At 36.3% G+C, this 17,903-nt stretch overlaps 1 protein-coding gene across 1 annotated transcript in view; it reads left to right on the forward strand.

Annotated features, from left to right (window-relative positions):
- Positions 1-17,903, forward strand: part of ADAM10 (ADAM metallopeptidase domain 10) — a 137,700-nt gene that overhangs the window by 18,942 nt on the left and 100,855 nt on the right. The window contains exon 2 of the mRNA XM_047075053.1: positions 15,841-15,991. Within this exon, the coding sequence (XP_046931009.1) occupies positions 15,841-15,991 (151 nt within the window). The remainder of the gene's footprint in view (positions 1-15,840; positions 15,992-17,903) is intronic.

Raw genomic sequence — 17,903 nt, forward strand, 5'->3', positions numbered from 1 at the left:
TTCCTTATGATTTTTTTCAGTAACCTTTTCTGTAGTATACTTTATTGTAGGAATACAGTATATAACACATATACAAAACTAACTGCTTATGTTATTGATAAAGCTTCTGGTTAACAGTAGGTTGTTAGTCAAGTTTTTGGGAATTGAAAGTTACATGTGTATTTTCAACGTGTGTGTGTGTGTGTGTGTGTGTGTGTGTGTGTGTGTGTGTGTTGGTGTCCCTGACCCCCACATCATTCAGTGGTCGCCTGTACTTGACAGATTGGAGTAGACGAATAAGCAGCTTAGGAGAAGGGAATCAGGATGATACGCAGTAAGGGGAGAGCAGATACAAAGGTGAGTAGGTCAGAGGCCAAGCTCTGTTCAGATGGAGTTGAGGAGATAGGTGAATCTTTGACTGCATCAGTGAGATTTGGTGATAGAACCACATTCTGCCCTTAATTTATGAGCTTTTGACTACTTGCTAAAGTATAGGAACATATCTCAGTTGAGTAGGTCCAGATACTCTATGTGGGAACAAGCAATTTTGTGGTATCTGACTGAGATAAGTAATGCAGGGTTGGAGATTGGCATGGGCTCCTGTAGAGTAAACTGTGCCAATTTCGTTCACTAGCTGCGGAAATCAAGGGTATACATATATATTTTCTGGGTGTTTAAAAGGTATGTTCTTATTTGGTATTTTATTACATGTTTTTCCACATCTTAGAGGTAGATGTCAGTTTAGGTTTTGAAAGGTCCCTGCCATGTGCTGTAATTTGATACTTTTCTTCTCTTTTTTTTTTAAGATTTTATTTTTAGGTAATCTCTGCACCCAGTGTGGGGCTCCAACCCACAACCCTGAGATCAAGAGTTGCGTGCTCTACCAGCTGAGCCAGCGAGGCACCCCTCTTTCTTCAGTATTATTATTATTTTTTTAATCTTTACTTACTTTTGAGAGAGAGGGAGAGAAAATGCTAGCGAGTGCGGGGAGGGGTAGAGAGAGAGGGAGACACAGAATCCAAAGCAGGCTCCAGGCTCTGAGGTCTCACCACAGAGCCTGATGCAGGGCTTGAACTCATGAACTGTGAGATCATGACCTGGTCCGAAATTGGAGGCTTGTGAACTGCAAGATCATGACCTGGGCCGAAGTCACACGCTCAACCGACTGAGCCACCCAGGCGCCCCTCTCTTCAGTTTTTATAGTCCCATCAGAAATGTGAATGGTGGCTTGCCTTGTTTATGATGAGGGTAATGGAATTATTGTAGAAAATTATGAAGTCCTTGAAACCAAAATTATCTTCTTGGCACTGCCTCCTGTTTGCTGTGTGACTCTGGTCTTATTACATATCTCTCAAATCTCAGTTTTCTTTGAAGTGGGCTAATAGTTCTTACTTTTAGGTCTTTTGGGCGGGTTAAATGAAAAATAATGTAGAACACTACAGGGCTGGCAGATTGTAAGTGCTCAATAAGTTTTAGTTATTAGATCTGATTTTAAACATTATTTAATTAAATACTTAAGTTTATCTAGTCAAGTTATTTTTTGTATGTGGTGAGCTATCAGTGCACATTTAAATCAATTAGAATACATTTAAAAAATAAAATAGGCATATGCAGTTTTAGATTTTTAACTTTTCTGTTTAAAGATGTGAAATGTGAAGCTTTTTTAAAAAACAAATGTCTTTTAGCCACACTTTGCGTGTGAATTTTAAAATACTAGATTTCTAAAATAGGAATGGGAAGAAACAACCTTAGCTTCGTTTATGAACATATTATATGATAAAAACTGAAGATATTCTTGTTAAAACCAGGAGCAAAGTAAAAATGCTCTCACTGTTATTCAGCATGGTTTGGTAGTTCTAGTTAGTGTAGTTAAAAAAAGTGTAGTTTAAAAAAAGATAGACTTATAAAGAGAGGAATAAAAGATTTAAATAAGAAAAGCAGAATCAACAAAGTGCCAGCTAAAAGGAGAGAGGGACAAAATAATATTCTTAGACTTTTGCATGCCCAGGGGCTCATGAATCCCCTACCCTACAGAGGTACATGGATCTCTCATTAGAATTCCTCTTGTAGAGAGGAAAAAAAAGAGGGTTTATAATGAGTCAGTACTAATGAAACTAAGTGCTAAAGTGACTTTGTACAGATTTGATTCCTGTTTTGTAATACTCTGCCTGTTCAACTCTGCTGCTATAGTATGAAAGCTGTGAGAGAAAATACGTAAAAGAATGAGCATATAGCTGTATTGCAGAAACAAATGGTTGGCTGGAATTGGCTTTTGAGTTAATTTGCTTACATCTGTTTTGTATTATTTGGGAACTTTTTCTGATCAGTATATTACCTGTGACATCAGGGCAAGGCATTTCTTGCTTAAATGATAGCACCTGTGGTAAACTAGCCCTATTAATATACTATTAAACACTTAGATTGAAGCAAGCATGTAGAAAAAGAAATATGCAGCAGCTGGTAGAAGTCGAGGGAATTTGTTTGTATACAGAAAAGTTGCCGAGCTTCTGAAACTTGAAAATGCATACAGATCACTGGGAATCACGTAGGGCTGGGTAGAGCCTGAGTTGCTTGGGAAATTCCAAAGGGGAGCCCAAGATTTTGCATTGCTAACAATTCCCCAGGAGACACCTATGCAGTCAGTCCCTGAAACACAATTTGAATAGCAAGATTTTGTGTGTGTCAAGACTCAACATCTACAAACACAAATTTCCAGTCTCTCTGGTAATAGTTAATGAATGGCCTATTTGAACATGTGCTGAGTAGTAGGCTCCCGGATTTTCTTTTAGCTTTTTAGCTTAAGTGTTGAGTTTGGAACTTCAGTACTGCTAAGAAGTTCTTGAAAATGGTGTATGTTCTTACTTCTTAACTGATATTTTCCCTTGATGTTTGGTTTCCCCCAGTGTTCTTTTGGTACCTGTGATCACTGGTTGTCATTTAATCTTTTTGTTTCCCCCATCTTTTACTACTTATGTCTTATTAACAAAAATGTAGTTAATTATGAATAATGAGTCATTGAAGGTTGCTTAGTAGTTTCTTGGAGGCGAGTAGAATGTTGATTTCATTAATTTTCCTTAAAGATGACAAGTTGTAATATTTGAGTTGTCTTTGTTTTTGATTCTGGACTAAAAAAAAAATTTTTTTTTTTAATGTTTTATTTTTGGGAGAGCACAAGCAGGGGAAGGGCAATGTGAGAGAGGGGCAGAGGATCCAAAGCAGGCTCTGCACTGACAGTAGCAAGTCCGATGTGGGTCTCAAACTCAGGAACTGCAAGATCACAACCTGAGCTGAAGTCGGACGCTCAACCAACTGAACCACCCAGATGCCCCTGGATTTTTTTTTTTTTTTTTGGAAAATATTATGACATAGGGAAAGGTAAAAGAAAGACCAAATACCCATATACCTACCAGTTTGATTAAACATTTTTCTTAAAAAAATTTTAAGTAGCTTTATTGAGGTTTAATTTCCATACAATAAAATTCAACAGTTAATTTTGAGAAATGTACGTAGCTGTATAACCACTTCCATAACATAGAACATTTACATTAGCCTATAAAATTCCCTTGAGCTCTTTGCAGTCAATTCAGAATACTTAAAAAAAATTTTTTTTTAATCTTTATTTATTTTTGAGAGAGAAAGAGAGACAGAGCATGAGTGGAGGAGGAATAGAGAGAGGGAAACACAGAATCCAAAGCAGGATCCAGTCTCCAAGCTGTCAGCACAGAGCCTGACATGGGGTTCGAACTCACGAACCGTGAGATCATGACCAGAGCTGAAGTTGGGCGCTTAACTGACTGAGCCACCCAGGCACCCCCAGAATACTTTCTGATATCCCTTTTGATTTCTTCTTTGACCAGTGGGCTAATTAAATGTGTGTTAAGTTTCTAATATTTTGGGTTTTTGCCACACATCTGTTACTGATTTACTTGCAGTATAGTCAGAAAACATACTGTTTGAGTTCAGCCTCTAAAAATTTATGGAAACATGGTTTATAGCCCAGAATTAAGGTCTGTCTTGGTGAATATTCCATGTGTCCTTGAAAATAATGTATTGTTGTTTGGTGGAATGTTTTGTGAATGTTGATTGGATCAAATTGTTTGATAGTGGTCAAGTTTTTTGTATTTTATTTTTTTGTCTACTAGTTCAGTGTGGACTGTTAATGATTTCCAACTATAATTATAATTAATAATTACAACTTCTTTCAGTTCTGTCAACTTTTTCTTCATGTGCTTTGAAGCTCTGTTATGTGATACACATTTAAGATAGGTATGTCCTTTTGATGAATTGGGAAACATCTTTCTTTACTCATAAGTTTTTTGTTTTGAAGTTTACTTTGATAATACCATAGCCATTTCAGCTTTCTTTGGATTGTTTGGATGATACAACTTTTCCCATCCTTTTTACTTTAACTCATCTTTATTTTTGTGTTAAAATGTCTTTGTACAGCCTGTAGTTATATTTTCTTTTTTTGTAAAAATAAGAAAATGACTGTCTCATGTTTACTTATTGGTTTAGATCATTTACATTTAATTTATTTATTGATACGGTTGAGTTTAAAACTACTATTATAATATTTGTTTTCTGTTTTCTTTTCTTTCTTTTTTAATTAAATATGCTCCACACTCAGTAATGGAGCCCAATGTGTGGCTTGAACTCACGACCCTGTGAGATCAAGAGTCAAATGTTTAACTGACTGAACCATCCAGGCACCCCATACTATTTGTTTTCTGTTAGTTTTTTACCCCCTTCTTTTCCTGCAGTTTTTTGGGACTAATTTATTTTAAAAAGATTCCATTTATCTTTGTTGGCTTATGTGTTAAGCCTGTTAGCTATTTTTTTTTTAGAAGTTATTCCTAAGGTGTGCAATGTATATCAATAACTTATCATTATATACCTTTACATAATACACGCTTCCATTTCTCTTCTCCATTGGGCTATTATCATCTATTTTAATTCTATATCATAAATGCCACAGCACATTGTGGGTTTTTTTTAATAGTCATTTAACTTTTTTTTTTTATGTGACAATCTTTAATTCATCATTATGACCTACACACATGGTTAACAATATGTAGTAATGACGCATCATATTGTGTTCTATGTTTTTCAGTTAATATTCAAAGACACTTTCTAGTTGAATCGAATCATCATAATTACTATTGCTGCATGAAAAATAGGACCTGACTAACATAATGGACTTTTTAGCAACAATTTTGCTTCATATGCAGTTCCATATTAGTCATTTAACTTTTAAAGAGATTAAAAAAGGAGAAAATAATTATTTTTATTTTCTCATATATTCATTATTTCTGGCACTATTCTTTGTGTCAGTACATATTTACAGCTGGTATCATTGCTTCTGCCTGAAAAACTTCCTTTAACATTTCTTGTAATGCGGGTATACTAGTGATAATTTGGCAGGTTTGATGTCTGAAAAAGTGGTCGTGTCACTGCACCTTCATTTGTGAGAGATATTTTCACTGGATATAGAATCTTAGGTTGAGAGGTTTTTTGTTCTTATAGTACTATAAACATGTTGCTGCATTATTTTCTGACTTATGTAGAATTATGCTGTCATTTATACTTTTGTTCCTCTGTATATAATGTCTTTTTTTTCTAGCTCCTTTGGGTTTTTTTGTCCCTAGTTTTCAGCCATTTGCTTATGATTTGCCTCTGTGTGGTTTTCTTTTATATTTAATTCTGCTTAAGATTTGTTGAGTTTCTTGTCTGTAGATTTATAGTTAAATCTTTTACCTTTTCAACCCCCCTTTCATGTTTGTTTCTTTGTATGCTTTTTACATATAGAACATATTTATAATAGCTGTTTTAACCTCTTTGTATGCTAATTCCATCATCTCTGTAATTTCTGTCTCTATTGTCTGATTTTTTCCCACTTATGCAGAAAAATATATTTATATTTTCCTGATTTTTTTTTTACATGCATGGTAGTTTTTGAAATCATTCTGATTTTTACTTTTTTTGTGACTTAGATTTTGTCTCTCCTTTAGATACTGTCTGATTTTTTTGGTGTATAGTTCAACTATTTGGAATCAGTTTAATCCTTGAAATATTGCCTCTAATCTTTGCTAGGGTAAGGTCCATAATACCTTTAGTGTATGGGTAATTTTACCCCATGAATAAGGTCATGTTTTTTGAGGGCTATACCTATGCTCCATATATTGCAGGTCTTTTTTCCCTGGATAGTGGAAATATGAACACTTCTCAGCCCTTTACTGGCTTTGAAGATTGTTCTTACTTCTTTTGTGTGTGGTTCATTTTTCTGGGCTGGCATAGTTTATTCTCTCACGTGTTCAGATTAGTACTCAACCAGACACTTAAAGGGACAAGGTCTCAGAGCTCTCTCTGTTCAACTTTCCCTTGACCCTCTAACCCACAGATTCTGAACGCCCGGCCTCACTGAACTCCGTTATTTGGCCCCTCAGTTGAGTGAGAACACCAGGCTGTTTGTGTTCTTCCACCCCACACATTGGCCTGGACACTGCTTGTAGTTAGTAAGTTGGGCCAGTTGTAGATTTCATCTCATTTTGCTTATCTTCTTATGTGTTTTGTTTAGTTTTCTAATTGTTTACGGTGGGGGTAGGTTAAATTCAGTCCCTTTTTCTCCATTATAGCCAGAAGTGGAAACTGGTTTAATAATTTGAGTCCTTTTCCTTTTTTCCTGCGTAGACTACAGTGAAAATTATGCATGTCACTTTACCCCTAAGTACTTTAAAATATATCTCCAAAAATTCAAAATATTCTACTATATAACCACAATGTTGTTGTACTGAAGAGAATTAACAAGATCTTCTAAATATTATCCAGGACTGATTCTAGTTTGTCCAGGATTGTTTCCAAATGCTTTTTGTTTACTTCTTAATTGGATTACTTACTATTTTGCACTTTTTTTTGTTTTGTTTCTTTCATTGTTTTTGCTCTAGTATATTTGGACAATGTGATATTTATGGTTGTGTGGCTTTTCTCTGTCCTGTTGTTCTTTTTGCTGTGATATAATGTGGATAACTTGTCTCTGAGCCGTAGTTAGAAGGGCTGATTATTTGTGTTTTACCCGCTTTTCTCCAGTCATGGGGTCATGATTATATACAACCTCTTTGAGAATTCCAAGGCTCTGTTCTCTTTTGGAATTAAAAAAAAAGTGAATTGTATGACTTCTGAGTGTTAGGGACAGACAGCATCAGGAATCCTAGGAGTCATTGCTAGGAAGTGTCAAAATGCAAATCCAGTTCTCTATTATGCTTTTCCACTTTCTCATTAGAATATTGTTTCCTTGGCTGCCTGTTTGAGAGATTATGCCATTAGATTATTCTCAGTGTTGTATTAGTGCACTGGGTCTCTTGAATACAAACAACAAAAAAATCCTCTGTTTGGTAGCCTTTTCTAATTTCAGTGCTGTAAATATCACCCCCCCACCCCCATGGCTAATTTCAAGCTACCAACATAATGTCATTGGTTACAGATTTGGGAAGAGATCAGGTGCTTACGAGCCTGTATTAGGTCACTTCAGCACACACTGGTTATATTCTTTTCTTACTTGGTTTCAGTTCTTGAGGAATTTGTTTTTAACTTTTTTTTGAGAGAGTGAGTAGTGAGTAGGGGAGTGGCTGAGGGAGAGGGAGAGAGAATTTGTTTTTAATGTTTATTTACTTTTGAGAGACATTGAGAGCAGGAGCAGGGGAGGTACAGAGAGGGAGGGAGACAGGATCCAAAGCAGGCTCTATACTGACAACAGAAAGCCCGGATGTGGGGCTCGAACAAACTCACAGCACTGTGAGATCATGACCTGAGCAGAAGTCTGACACTTAACCAATTGAGCTATCCAGGTGCCCTGAGGGAGAGAGAATCTCAAGCAGGCTCTACACCCAGTGCGGAGCCATCCATCTCAGGACTGAGAGATCATGACATGAGCCGAAATTGAGAGTCAGACACTTAACCAACTGAGGCACCCAGGTGCCCCAAGAATTTTTTTTTTAATATGGGAGGGTGTGCTGTTTTTTGTAAGTTTTTTCTCCCCAACAGATCCCCCTTTGTTTTATTAAGTATTGGGGGGAGATAAATTACATAATACCGTTTCAATACATTATCTTCAGTGTTTTTTTTTTTCTTTTTTTATTACTGGGATCGTATCATAAATACTGGTGTTTAGGCATAGCTAACCCAAAAACATGGGTCTTGTGTAGAAGATGATAAGAAGATGGACTTGGTAACCATGTGTTCCTGGATAGCATTTTTTTAAATAATGTTTTTATTTATTTTTGAGAGAGAGAGAGAGAGAGAGCATGAGCAGGGGAGGAGGGGCAGAGAGAGAGGGAGACACAGACTCTGAAGCAGCCTCCAGACTCTGAGCTATCAGCTCAGAGCCCAATGCAGGGCCTAAACCCATGAACTGTGAGATTATGTCCTGAGCTAAAGTCAGATGCTCAACCTACTGAGCCACCCAGGCGCCCTTCCTGTGTAGCAATTTTTAATTTGATCCATTAAAATCTGTGAATTGTGTTTTATCTCCGTTATAAAGATCCAGAAAAATCATTAGTCAGATCCTTTGCCAATGAAAGTAAACATCTTGCCTTAGAAAATTCCTTTGTGTGTGGGACAGAGAAAAGATGACTGTTTAATAACTCAGGAGTGTTCCATCCATGCAAATAATTGAGCTTTTATCACATGTCACTGAAATAGCCATGGTTATTGTTTTAAGTTATCAGAAATGGCAGAACACTTTATCTGAACTGTGACTTAAAAAGTTGACTTTTTTGGTGCTGAAAAAGGAGTGGAAGCAGTAACTTTGCAAAACCAAGTTTGTGCTGTGGCTATTCAGTCCACTTATATACAATTCAGTAACCCAGTGGAAATCCTACATTTGATTTTCTTTTTTTTAAAAAATTTTTTTTTTCAACGTTTATTTATTTTTGGGACAGAGAGAGACAGAGCATGAACGGGGGACGGGCAGAGAGAGAGGGAGACACAGAGTCGGAAACAGGCTCCAGGCTCTGAGCCATCAGCCCAGAGCCCGACGCGGGGCTCGAACTCACGGACCGCGAGATCGTGACCTGGCTGAAGTCGGACGCTTAACCGACTGCGCCACCCAGGCGCCCCTTGATTTTCAGAATGAAAGAAACCACCCAAAAGTTCTCATACTACAACTTTCTCATTCTTGATTTCTTCTTGATATTTTCTCTTGTGTGGGTATTTTTTTAAACCTAAGTATAAACTTAAAATTTTTTTTTAAAGGATATGGTAAATGTTTAATATAATATTTGATTCCATTAGTCTTGATTTTTAAACATTTCATACTAGTAGGCTTTATCATCTCTTATACCCTAGCTTCACTGTGTTTTCTTTGTTAGTTGCAAAGATAGTTTTGGATTCTAGTTTTGGATTCCATTCTTGTCATTTCTCTTGAGAACAGTGCATTCAATAGTACAGTGAAGTGATTCAATAATAGTTTAAATTAAGTGATCCTTTAATGCCAGCCTTTGTGCTAAGCAGTTTACATGCATTTAGGGTAGCCCTTATCTCTATTTTACAGATAAAAAACCTAAGATTTTTAAAAAGTTAAAAAATTACCTAGCTCATGCAGTCATTGCTAGGAAGTGTCAGGATGCAGATCCAGTTGTGTGTTTATTCCTCAGTATGGCCTCAATTAGTGTATGTAGGTCTCAAAGGCAAGTGTGGGAGGAGGAAGTAGAGGAAGAGATGGAGGAGATGATGGTGATGATGATGATGAAGAACAAGAAGAAAAAGAAGGAGGAGGAGGAGGAGAATTATTTACTGTGCCTAGTGTATTGTAGGCACTTTCCTAATTGCCACCCATGGCTTAAATCATAATCCAAACAGCCTTGAGAGAGAGGTATTCTACTTCTTTCCAGTTTAAAAAAAAACATTCTTTTTTAACGTTTATTTATTTTTGAGAGACAGAGCATGAGCAGGTGACAGGCAGAGAGAGAGGGAGACACAGAATCCAAAGCAGGCTCCAGGCTCTGAGCTGTCAACACAGAGCCTGACGTGGGGGTCAAACTCACAAACTGCAAGATCATTAACTGAGCCAAGTCGGATGCTTAACCGACTGAGTCACTCAGGCACACCTACTTCTCTCTGGTTTTAAGGATGGGGCACTGAAGCTGAGTCTTGCATTTGCTCAGGGAAACAAGCTAATAAATAAAGGTAATGGGATTTAAACCGAATAGTTTTTTTTATTCTAGTAAAAAAAAATGCTTGCCATAAAATTTACTACCTTAACCATTTCTAAGTATACAGTTCAGTAGTATTAAATATATTTACCTTGTTTTGCAACCATTCTCCAGCATTTAAACCCAGGTCATTTGACATAAGAATTTGTGTCCTTAACTGTACAATGACCAGTCACAGACTTGTATGTACAGAAAATTCAGTGATGGACACTTAGGCTTCATGCAGTACATTAGAGAAACCATTATAGTTTCTTTTTGAAAACATACTTGGTGTTTTGTTTTATAAAAGAGGGCAGTTTTCTTTAGGAAGACATTTTGGTTTGTTAAGGATTCACTCATGGTGAAGATGGAGCAACCAGGACCAGATTTATCCCCCTGCCTGGAAAAATCTAAGGAAACCAAGGAAAAAAAAAAAAAAAACAGAGAAACCACAGTTTTTAAGACTGGTCACCAGATGGTAAATGACAGTGATCCCTGAGAGAGGGGAAATAAATGAGTCAAGACGTATGGTTGTTCCAACTTTCTATCTTGAGAAAATTTCCATCTGCAGTGATATGAGAGGAAACCTAGGTGGAGGCCAGCTAACTCTCTGAGTTGAGAAGATGAAACTGAGACTCAAGCAGGACCAAAGTAACTAGAATTCACAGACAGAATATCAGAGTGAAGAGCACTGCATAGAGAGAGAATCCCTGAGATTTGCGAAGGGTTCTCCTAGTGTTTGGCAGAGTATTGATCAGTGCATACATGTGAAGAAACTGTCTGAGTCCAGGGAAAGAAACAGTGCCTTGTGTTCACATAAGACAGGAAATAGTGCCTGTTCTCACTGGCCAGACTGGGAAAACTCTTAATTTGTGGAGCAGTGGGGTAGACTACTCAGAAAAGTCTTCCTTCACTGGTTGGGAATAATTAGCCCTACAGTGAGCACTGCTCCAGAACTACCTAACAAATTAAAAATGCAAGACCCAAAAGGATCAAACTGTTTCCAAGTAACTGTACTTTCTCTTAAAACAAAGCCTGAGAATATCTATAAAAATACAAAAATTGCTTACCACCCAATAAAGTGAAATTTGTAATGTCTGGGATCCATTTAGTGAAAGATTATAAGGCATACATTGAAGCAAGAAAACAATAATCCATAGTGAGAAGAATAAGCAACCAATTGGAACCAACCTGGAAGTGACACAGGTGTTAGAATTAACAGACAAGAGCATTAAAAGAGTTATTACTGTATTTCATGTAAGTAGAGACATAGAAAATATTAAACACAAATCTAACTTATAGAGATGAAAAGTATACTGTTTTCAATGGGAAGTACACTGGATGACATTAACAGCAGATTAGACATTGCAGAATATTAGTGAACTAGAAGACATAGCAGTAGAAACAATTCAAAATAAAAAGAGATAAAAGAATTTTTAATGAATATGAAAAACCACTAGTGGACTGTGGGAAGGGTTTGAATGACCTGATATACTTGTAATTGGAATCCTTCTGGAGAAGGATGGAGAGAGTTCAACAACAACACAACAACAACAAAACTGGAAGAAATAATGGTTGAAAAAGTGTCCAGCCACAGATCCAAGAAGTTCACTGTTACAAAGCTCAAGAAATATGGAGAAACCAAAGCACATGGTAATCAAATTATTCAAAGCCAGTGGTAAAGAGGAAAATCTTAAAAACAAACTGGGGAGGGTAAAGACACATTATATTCAGAGGCGAAGATGAGGATGACAGATTTCTTGTCAGAAGGCATACAATTGAAAAGATGGTGGAGCAACATCTTAAAAGTATTTAAAGAAAAATATATGAACCTGTCAGCCTATAATTCTATGCTTCATGGAAATATCTTTCAAAAATGAAGACAAAATAAAGACTTCAGACATACAAAAGCTGGAAGAGTTTTTCACCAGCAGAATAAATATTAGAGGAAGTCATCCAGAAGGAAAATGATACTAGATGGAAATATGGATTCACATAAAAGAATAAAGAACCCTGAAAATGATGATTAAAGGAGATTTTTTTTCTTGTTATTTAAACCTCCTTAAAAGATAATTATTTCAGGACACCTGAATGGTACAGTCATTTAAGCATCTGACTTTGGCTCAGGTCATGATGTCATGGTTGATGGGTTTGAGCTCCCTGTTGGACTCTGTGCTGATAGCTTGAAGCCTGGAGCCTGCTTCATATTTTGTGTCTTCCTCTTTCTCTCCCCTTCCCCTGCTAGCACTCTGTCTCTCACTGTTTCCAAAAATTTAATAAAATAATTATTTCAACCCAAACAACAACAATATATTGTGGGGTTTATAATATATATATAAGTAAAATATACAATGGCAGTAACCTAAAGGCCAGAAGGAGAGAAATGGAAGTATATTAATGTTAGGTTCTTACACCTGACATGTTATAATATCACTTGAAGGTAGGCAGGGATAAGTTAATGAGGTGTACTATAAACCTTAAAGCAACTACTGAAATAGCCAAAGAGTTTTGCTAATAAGCCAATGAAGAGATAATAATGAAATCATAAAAAATAGTACAAAAGAAAGAAAAAGGAACAAAGTGCAGATGAGTCAAATAGAAATAACATTGATAGACTTAAATCTACCCACATTAGTAACTTTTATTTTTAAAAAATTTAATGTTTTTATTTATATTTGAGAGAGAGGTACAGAGTACAAGTGGGAAAGGGGCAGAGAGGGAGGCACAGGATCAGAAGCAGGCTTCTGTTTCTGAGCTGTCAGCACAGAGCCTGACATGGGCCTTGAACTCAAGAACGGTGAGATCATGACCTGAGCTGAAGTCAGTGCTTAACCAGTTGAGCCACCCAGGTGCTCCATTAGTAACTACTTTAAATGTAAATGATCTAGACATCCTAATTAAAAGGCAGAGATTATCAGATTGGATAAAAAGCAAGACCCAAGGGGCGCCTGGCCGGCTCAGTTGGTAGAACATGTAACTCTTGGTTTCAGGGTTGTGAGTTCAAGCCTGATGTTGGGCATAGAGATCACTTAAAGAAAAAAAGCAAGACCCAATTATATGCTGCTTATGACAACTTCACTTTAAATATCAAGATACAGGGGCGCCTGGGTGGCGCAGTCGGTTAAGCATCCGACTTCAGCCAGGTCACGATCTCGTGGTCCGTGAGTTCGAGCCCCGTGTCAGGCTCTGGGCTGATGGCTCGGAGCCTGGAGCCTGTTTCCGATTCTGTGTCTCCTTCTCTCTGCCCCTCCCCCGTTCATGCTCTGTTTCTCTCTCTCTGTCCCAAAAATAAATAAATGTTGAAAAAAAAATTTAAATATCAAGATACAGATAGGTTAAAAGTAAAGGATGGAAAAAGATACACTATGCTAGTCCAAAAAAAAAAAAAAAAAGATAGTGGCCATTTTAATATCAAAGTGGATTTTAGGACATAGACTATTGCAAAGAATAAAGAAGATCATTTGTTTTTGTTTTTGTTTTTTAATTTTTAATGTTTATTTGTTTTTGAGAGAGACAGAGAGACAGAGCATGAGCAGGGGGAGGGGCAGAGAGAGAGGGAGACACAGAATTTGAAACAGACTCCAGGCTCTGAACTGTCAGCATAGAGCCGGATGCAGGGCTCAGACTCACAAACCGTGAGATATGATCTGAGCCGAAGTCGGACGCTTAACCGACTGAGCCACCCAGGTGCCCTGAAGATCATTTGTTAATGATAAAGGATGAATTGATCCCAAAGGCATGATAATCATGAACATTTATGCATGTAATAACAGAGCTTCAAAAATCAACAAAGCAAACAGTTGCAGGGGAAAAACAGAAGATCACAATCATAGACAGATTTCAGTACTCCTCTCTTGATAATAGAACAGGTAGGTAGAAAAATCAGTAAGGATATAAAAGACTTGAACAATCCCATCAACCAGTTTGACCTGGTTGAAATTTATAGAATACTCAAGAAGAGCAGAGATTGACATTTCTGGAACACTCACCATTAACAGCAGAATACACATTCTTTTCAAGTGCACATGAAATATTGTAAATATCATATTCTGGGTCATAAAATAACTGTGTATTTAAAAGTATTGATATACAAAGCATGTTTTCTGGCTGTAGTGGGGTAAATTAGAAGTCAATAGCAAAAAGATAATTGAGAAAATCCTTAGTATTCGAAAATAAATAACAGACTTATAAATAGTACATGGATCAAAACGGGAATTAGAAAGTATACTGAATAGAATAAAATGGTAACAGCATAACAGAATCTGTGGGATGCTGCTAAAGCTGTATTAAGGGTACATTTATAGTACTAAACATCTGGATTAGAGAAGAAGCAAAGTCTTAAATCAGTGGCATTACCTTATGCAACAAAAAAGAAGAGTAGTTAAACTCAAAGTAAGCATTAAATAAATAATGAAGACCAAAGGGAAAAATCAATAAATAGAAAACAGATAATTAGGGAAAATCAAAGGAAATAAAAGTTGTTTTTTTTTTTAAATATAAATAAAATCAATAAATCTCTAGCTATCCTGATCAGGAATGAAAGAGACAAGATATAGATTACCAATATCAGGAATGAGAGAGGTAATATCACTACAGATTCAAAAAGATGTAAAAACATAATAAGGGAATTTTGGACAATTTTATTTCCATAACTTAAACATCTTAGGTGAAATGGACAAATTCTTGCAAAACTCATTTAAGAAGTAGATAATGTGAATAGCTCTTTATATATGAAATTGAAATTATAGTTAATAACCTTTTCACAAAGAGAAGTCTAGGCCAGGATGGCTTTACTGCTGAATTCTGCCAAACATTTAAGGAGGTACAAATACCAGTGCTATATGAATGTGTCCACAAAGTTGAAAAAGAGGTAATATTTTCCAACTCCTCTTTTACTCTGATATCAAAACTTGGCAAAGATAGTACAAAAAATAGAAAACTTCAGACCAGTGTCTCTCATGAACACAGATAACAAAGATTCTAAACAAAGTTATATTAGCAAGTCAAATCCCACAATATTGTAAAACATAGTACATTGTAACCAAGTGGGGTTTATTTCAGTAATGCAGGTTGGTTTAATATTAGAAAATCAGTCAATTTGGGGGGGCACCTGAGTGGCTCATTCTGCTAAGGGTCCGACTTTGGTTCAGGTCATGGTCTCACGGTTCTTGAGTTAGAGCCCTGCATTGGACTCTGTGCTGAGAGCTCAGAGCCTGGAACCTGCTTCAGATTCTGTGTCTCCCTCTCTCTCTGCCCCTCCCCCACTCACTCTATTCTCAAAAATAAATAAACATTAAAAAAAATTAAAAAAAATCGGTCAACTTTGTCATGTTAATAAGCTAAAAAAATCCATGGAATCAATTTACTAGGTGTAGAAAGAGCAGGTGACAGGTCAGCATCTGTCCCTGATAGTTTTTATCTACAAAGTATTAATAAAAAACTTAACCTGATAAAAGACATCAAAGACAAACTTGTCGCTAACTTTCAAACTTTTGTGTATGGTTGAAATTCCCATTACAATAAATTTTTAGAAAAATGTATGTGAAAATAAAGTACTAATATTAGTGAGACAGTTGTTTCATACATATTTATAGATATTTGAATAATCATGGAATCGCATTAGGACTAGAATGGACCTTCATTATGATACTAATTCAAACTGTTTATTTTTTTATAGGTCAATATGGAAATCCTTTAAATAAATACATTAGACATTATGAAGGATTATCTTATGATGTGGATTCATTACACCAAAAACACCAGCGTGCCAAAAGAGCAATTTCACACGAGGACCAGTTTTTACGTCTAAATTTCCATGCCCATGGAAGGTGAGTAAACTTATTGCTGTGTCTGAAGTTTTCTTATATTTAGTCTGGTTAGAAGAAGAAATTTATATCATTAATTTTCCTTCTCTAATGGAAAGGTCCTCATTCTAGTCTAGAATTTGGTATATATGCTAAAAAAAAATGTTTTCTTTTAAAATGGATTGCCCTTTTTATATTAAGGCAACAGTCAAATTTAAATGTTTTTAAATTTTGAAGCCAATCCTCTGTTGTATATTTAGTAGAGGATATATCTTTAAAGAAGAGTCTTGATTTCCCACTACTTTTTATGTATTTTATGGGTCAATAGATCTGTCTTCTGGTGCCAACAGTGAAGGTAGCTGGTTTTATGTCATTGATACATTTAATTTCTCATTAACTCAATTTTATTAACTCTAAAATGACAGTTTGTAGACAGATCACCTACTGTACTGCTCATTTCTCAGAATTGTTAAGGGATAAAGAACAGGGAGCCAGGGGAGAAAGGCAGAAATCACATTTGTTTAGTGCCTGGGGTGTCCCAGGTGCATATATGCTTTATATGCATTTTCTTTTTTAATCTTCTCAAAACCCAAAGTAAATATCTATTTATATCTGAGGAAACTAAGGCTCAGAGAAGTTAAATTATTTCTTTAAAGTTACACAGCATAGGGGCGCCTGAGTGGCTCAGTCAGTTAAGCGTCGCATCAGCTCAGGTCATGATCTCGCTGTTCGTGAGTTCGAGCCCCATGTTGGGCTCTGTGCTGACAGCTCAGAGCCTGGAGCCTGCTTCAGATTTTGTGTCTCCCTCTCTATCTACCTCTCCCCCACTCACAGTCTGTCTCTCTCTGTCTCTCAAAAATGAATGAACGTTAAAAAAAAAAAAATTTAAAGTTACACAGCATAGATTTGAGCCACACCTGACTGACTCAGACCTTGTACTTTTTTCTTTCTGTTGTTTAAGGGGACATAGATACAAAATCTTGGAGTATTCTCTATTAGACTTTGTCTTGCTTGCTGTAATTGGTAAATCTGTTCCTTTTGTGTTTTTCCTATTTATACAACCCTGATTTATTGTTCACCTCCTAATAGGTTTCTCAGCTTCCTTTCCATTTATCATTAAAGCTATCCTATGGACTGCTACAAGATGACTTCCTTAAATGCTTACTTTTTCATGTCAGCTTATTTTTCTAAAGTCCTCAATTAATGATTGTAAGCCACATTTCTTAACTTGGCTTTCACGATTCTCTGTAAATTAATTCTAGTCTGTTTTTTTAAACTTTGTTCCGTTTCCCAATATAAGTGTCTTTTTCACCCAGAATGATCATCTGGTTGCTGAATATACCATGAGCAGTTTGTTTTCTGAGTCATTTATCTTAAATCTTGATCATCTTTTAATGTACAGTTCAAGTTCTACTTCTTTAAAAATTTACCTACACCTTCCTCAGAACTTTTAAATTGCTCATCTGTACCACTGGTATTTGATTTGTTCTGTCTTCCTTTTTATGAGTATATTTGTTTATTTTTCTATAACTTTTTTGTTCCTCACAGGGAGGCATCCTGACTACTGTTTAGTAATGTTTATTTTCTGTACTTATGCTTAAGTACAGATGTACAGATGCTTGGGGCACCTGGATGGCTTGGTCGGTTAAGCGTCCGACTTTGGCTCAGGTCCTGATCTCACCGCTTGTGAGTTCAAGCCCCGCTTCGGGCTCTGTGATGACAGCTCAGAGCCTGGAGCCTGTTTGGGATTCTGTGTCTCCCTCTCTCTCTGATCCTCCCACGTTCATGCTCTGTCTCTCTCTGTCTCAAAAATAAATAAATGTTAAAAAAAAAATTAAAAGTGTGATCAGATGTACAGATGCTTAAGAAAGATATTAATGGATGAATAATTATTTTTAATCAGATATAAAATTATTAATTACTAATCATGTAATAA

The sequence above is a fragment of the Lynx rufus genome, unplaced genomic scaffold, assembly GCF_022079265.1.
Source record: "Lynx rufus isolate CCGP_SWC_20201006 ecotype Redwood Valley unplaced genomic scaffold, mLynRuf1.p SCAF_13, whole genome shotgun sequence".
Lineage (NCBI taxonomy): Eukaryota > Metazoa > Chordata > Mammalia > Carnivora > Felidae > Lynx > Lynx rufus.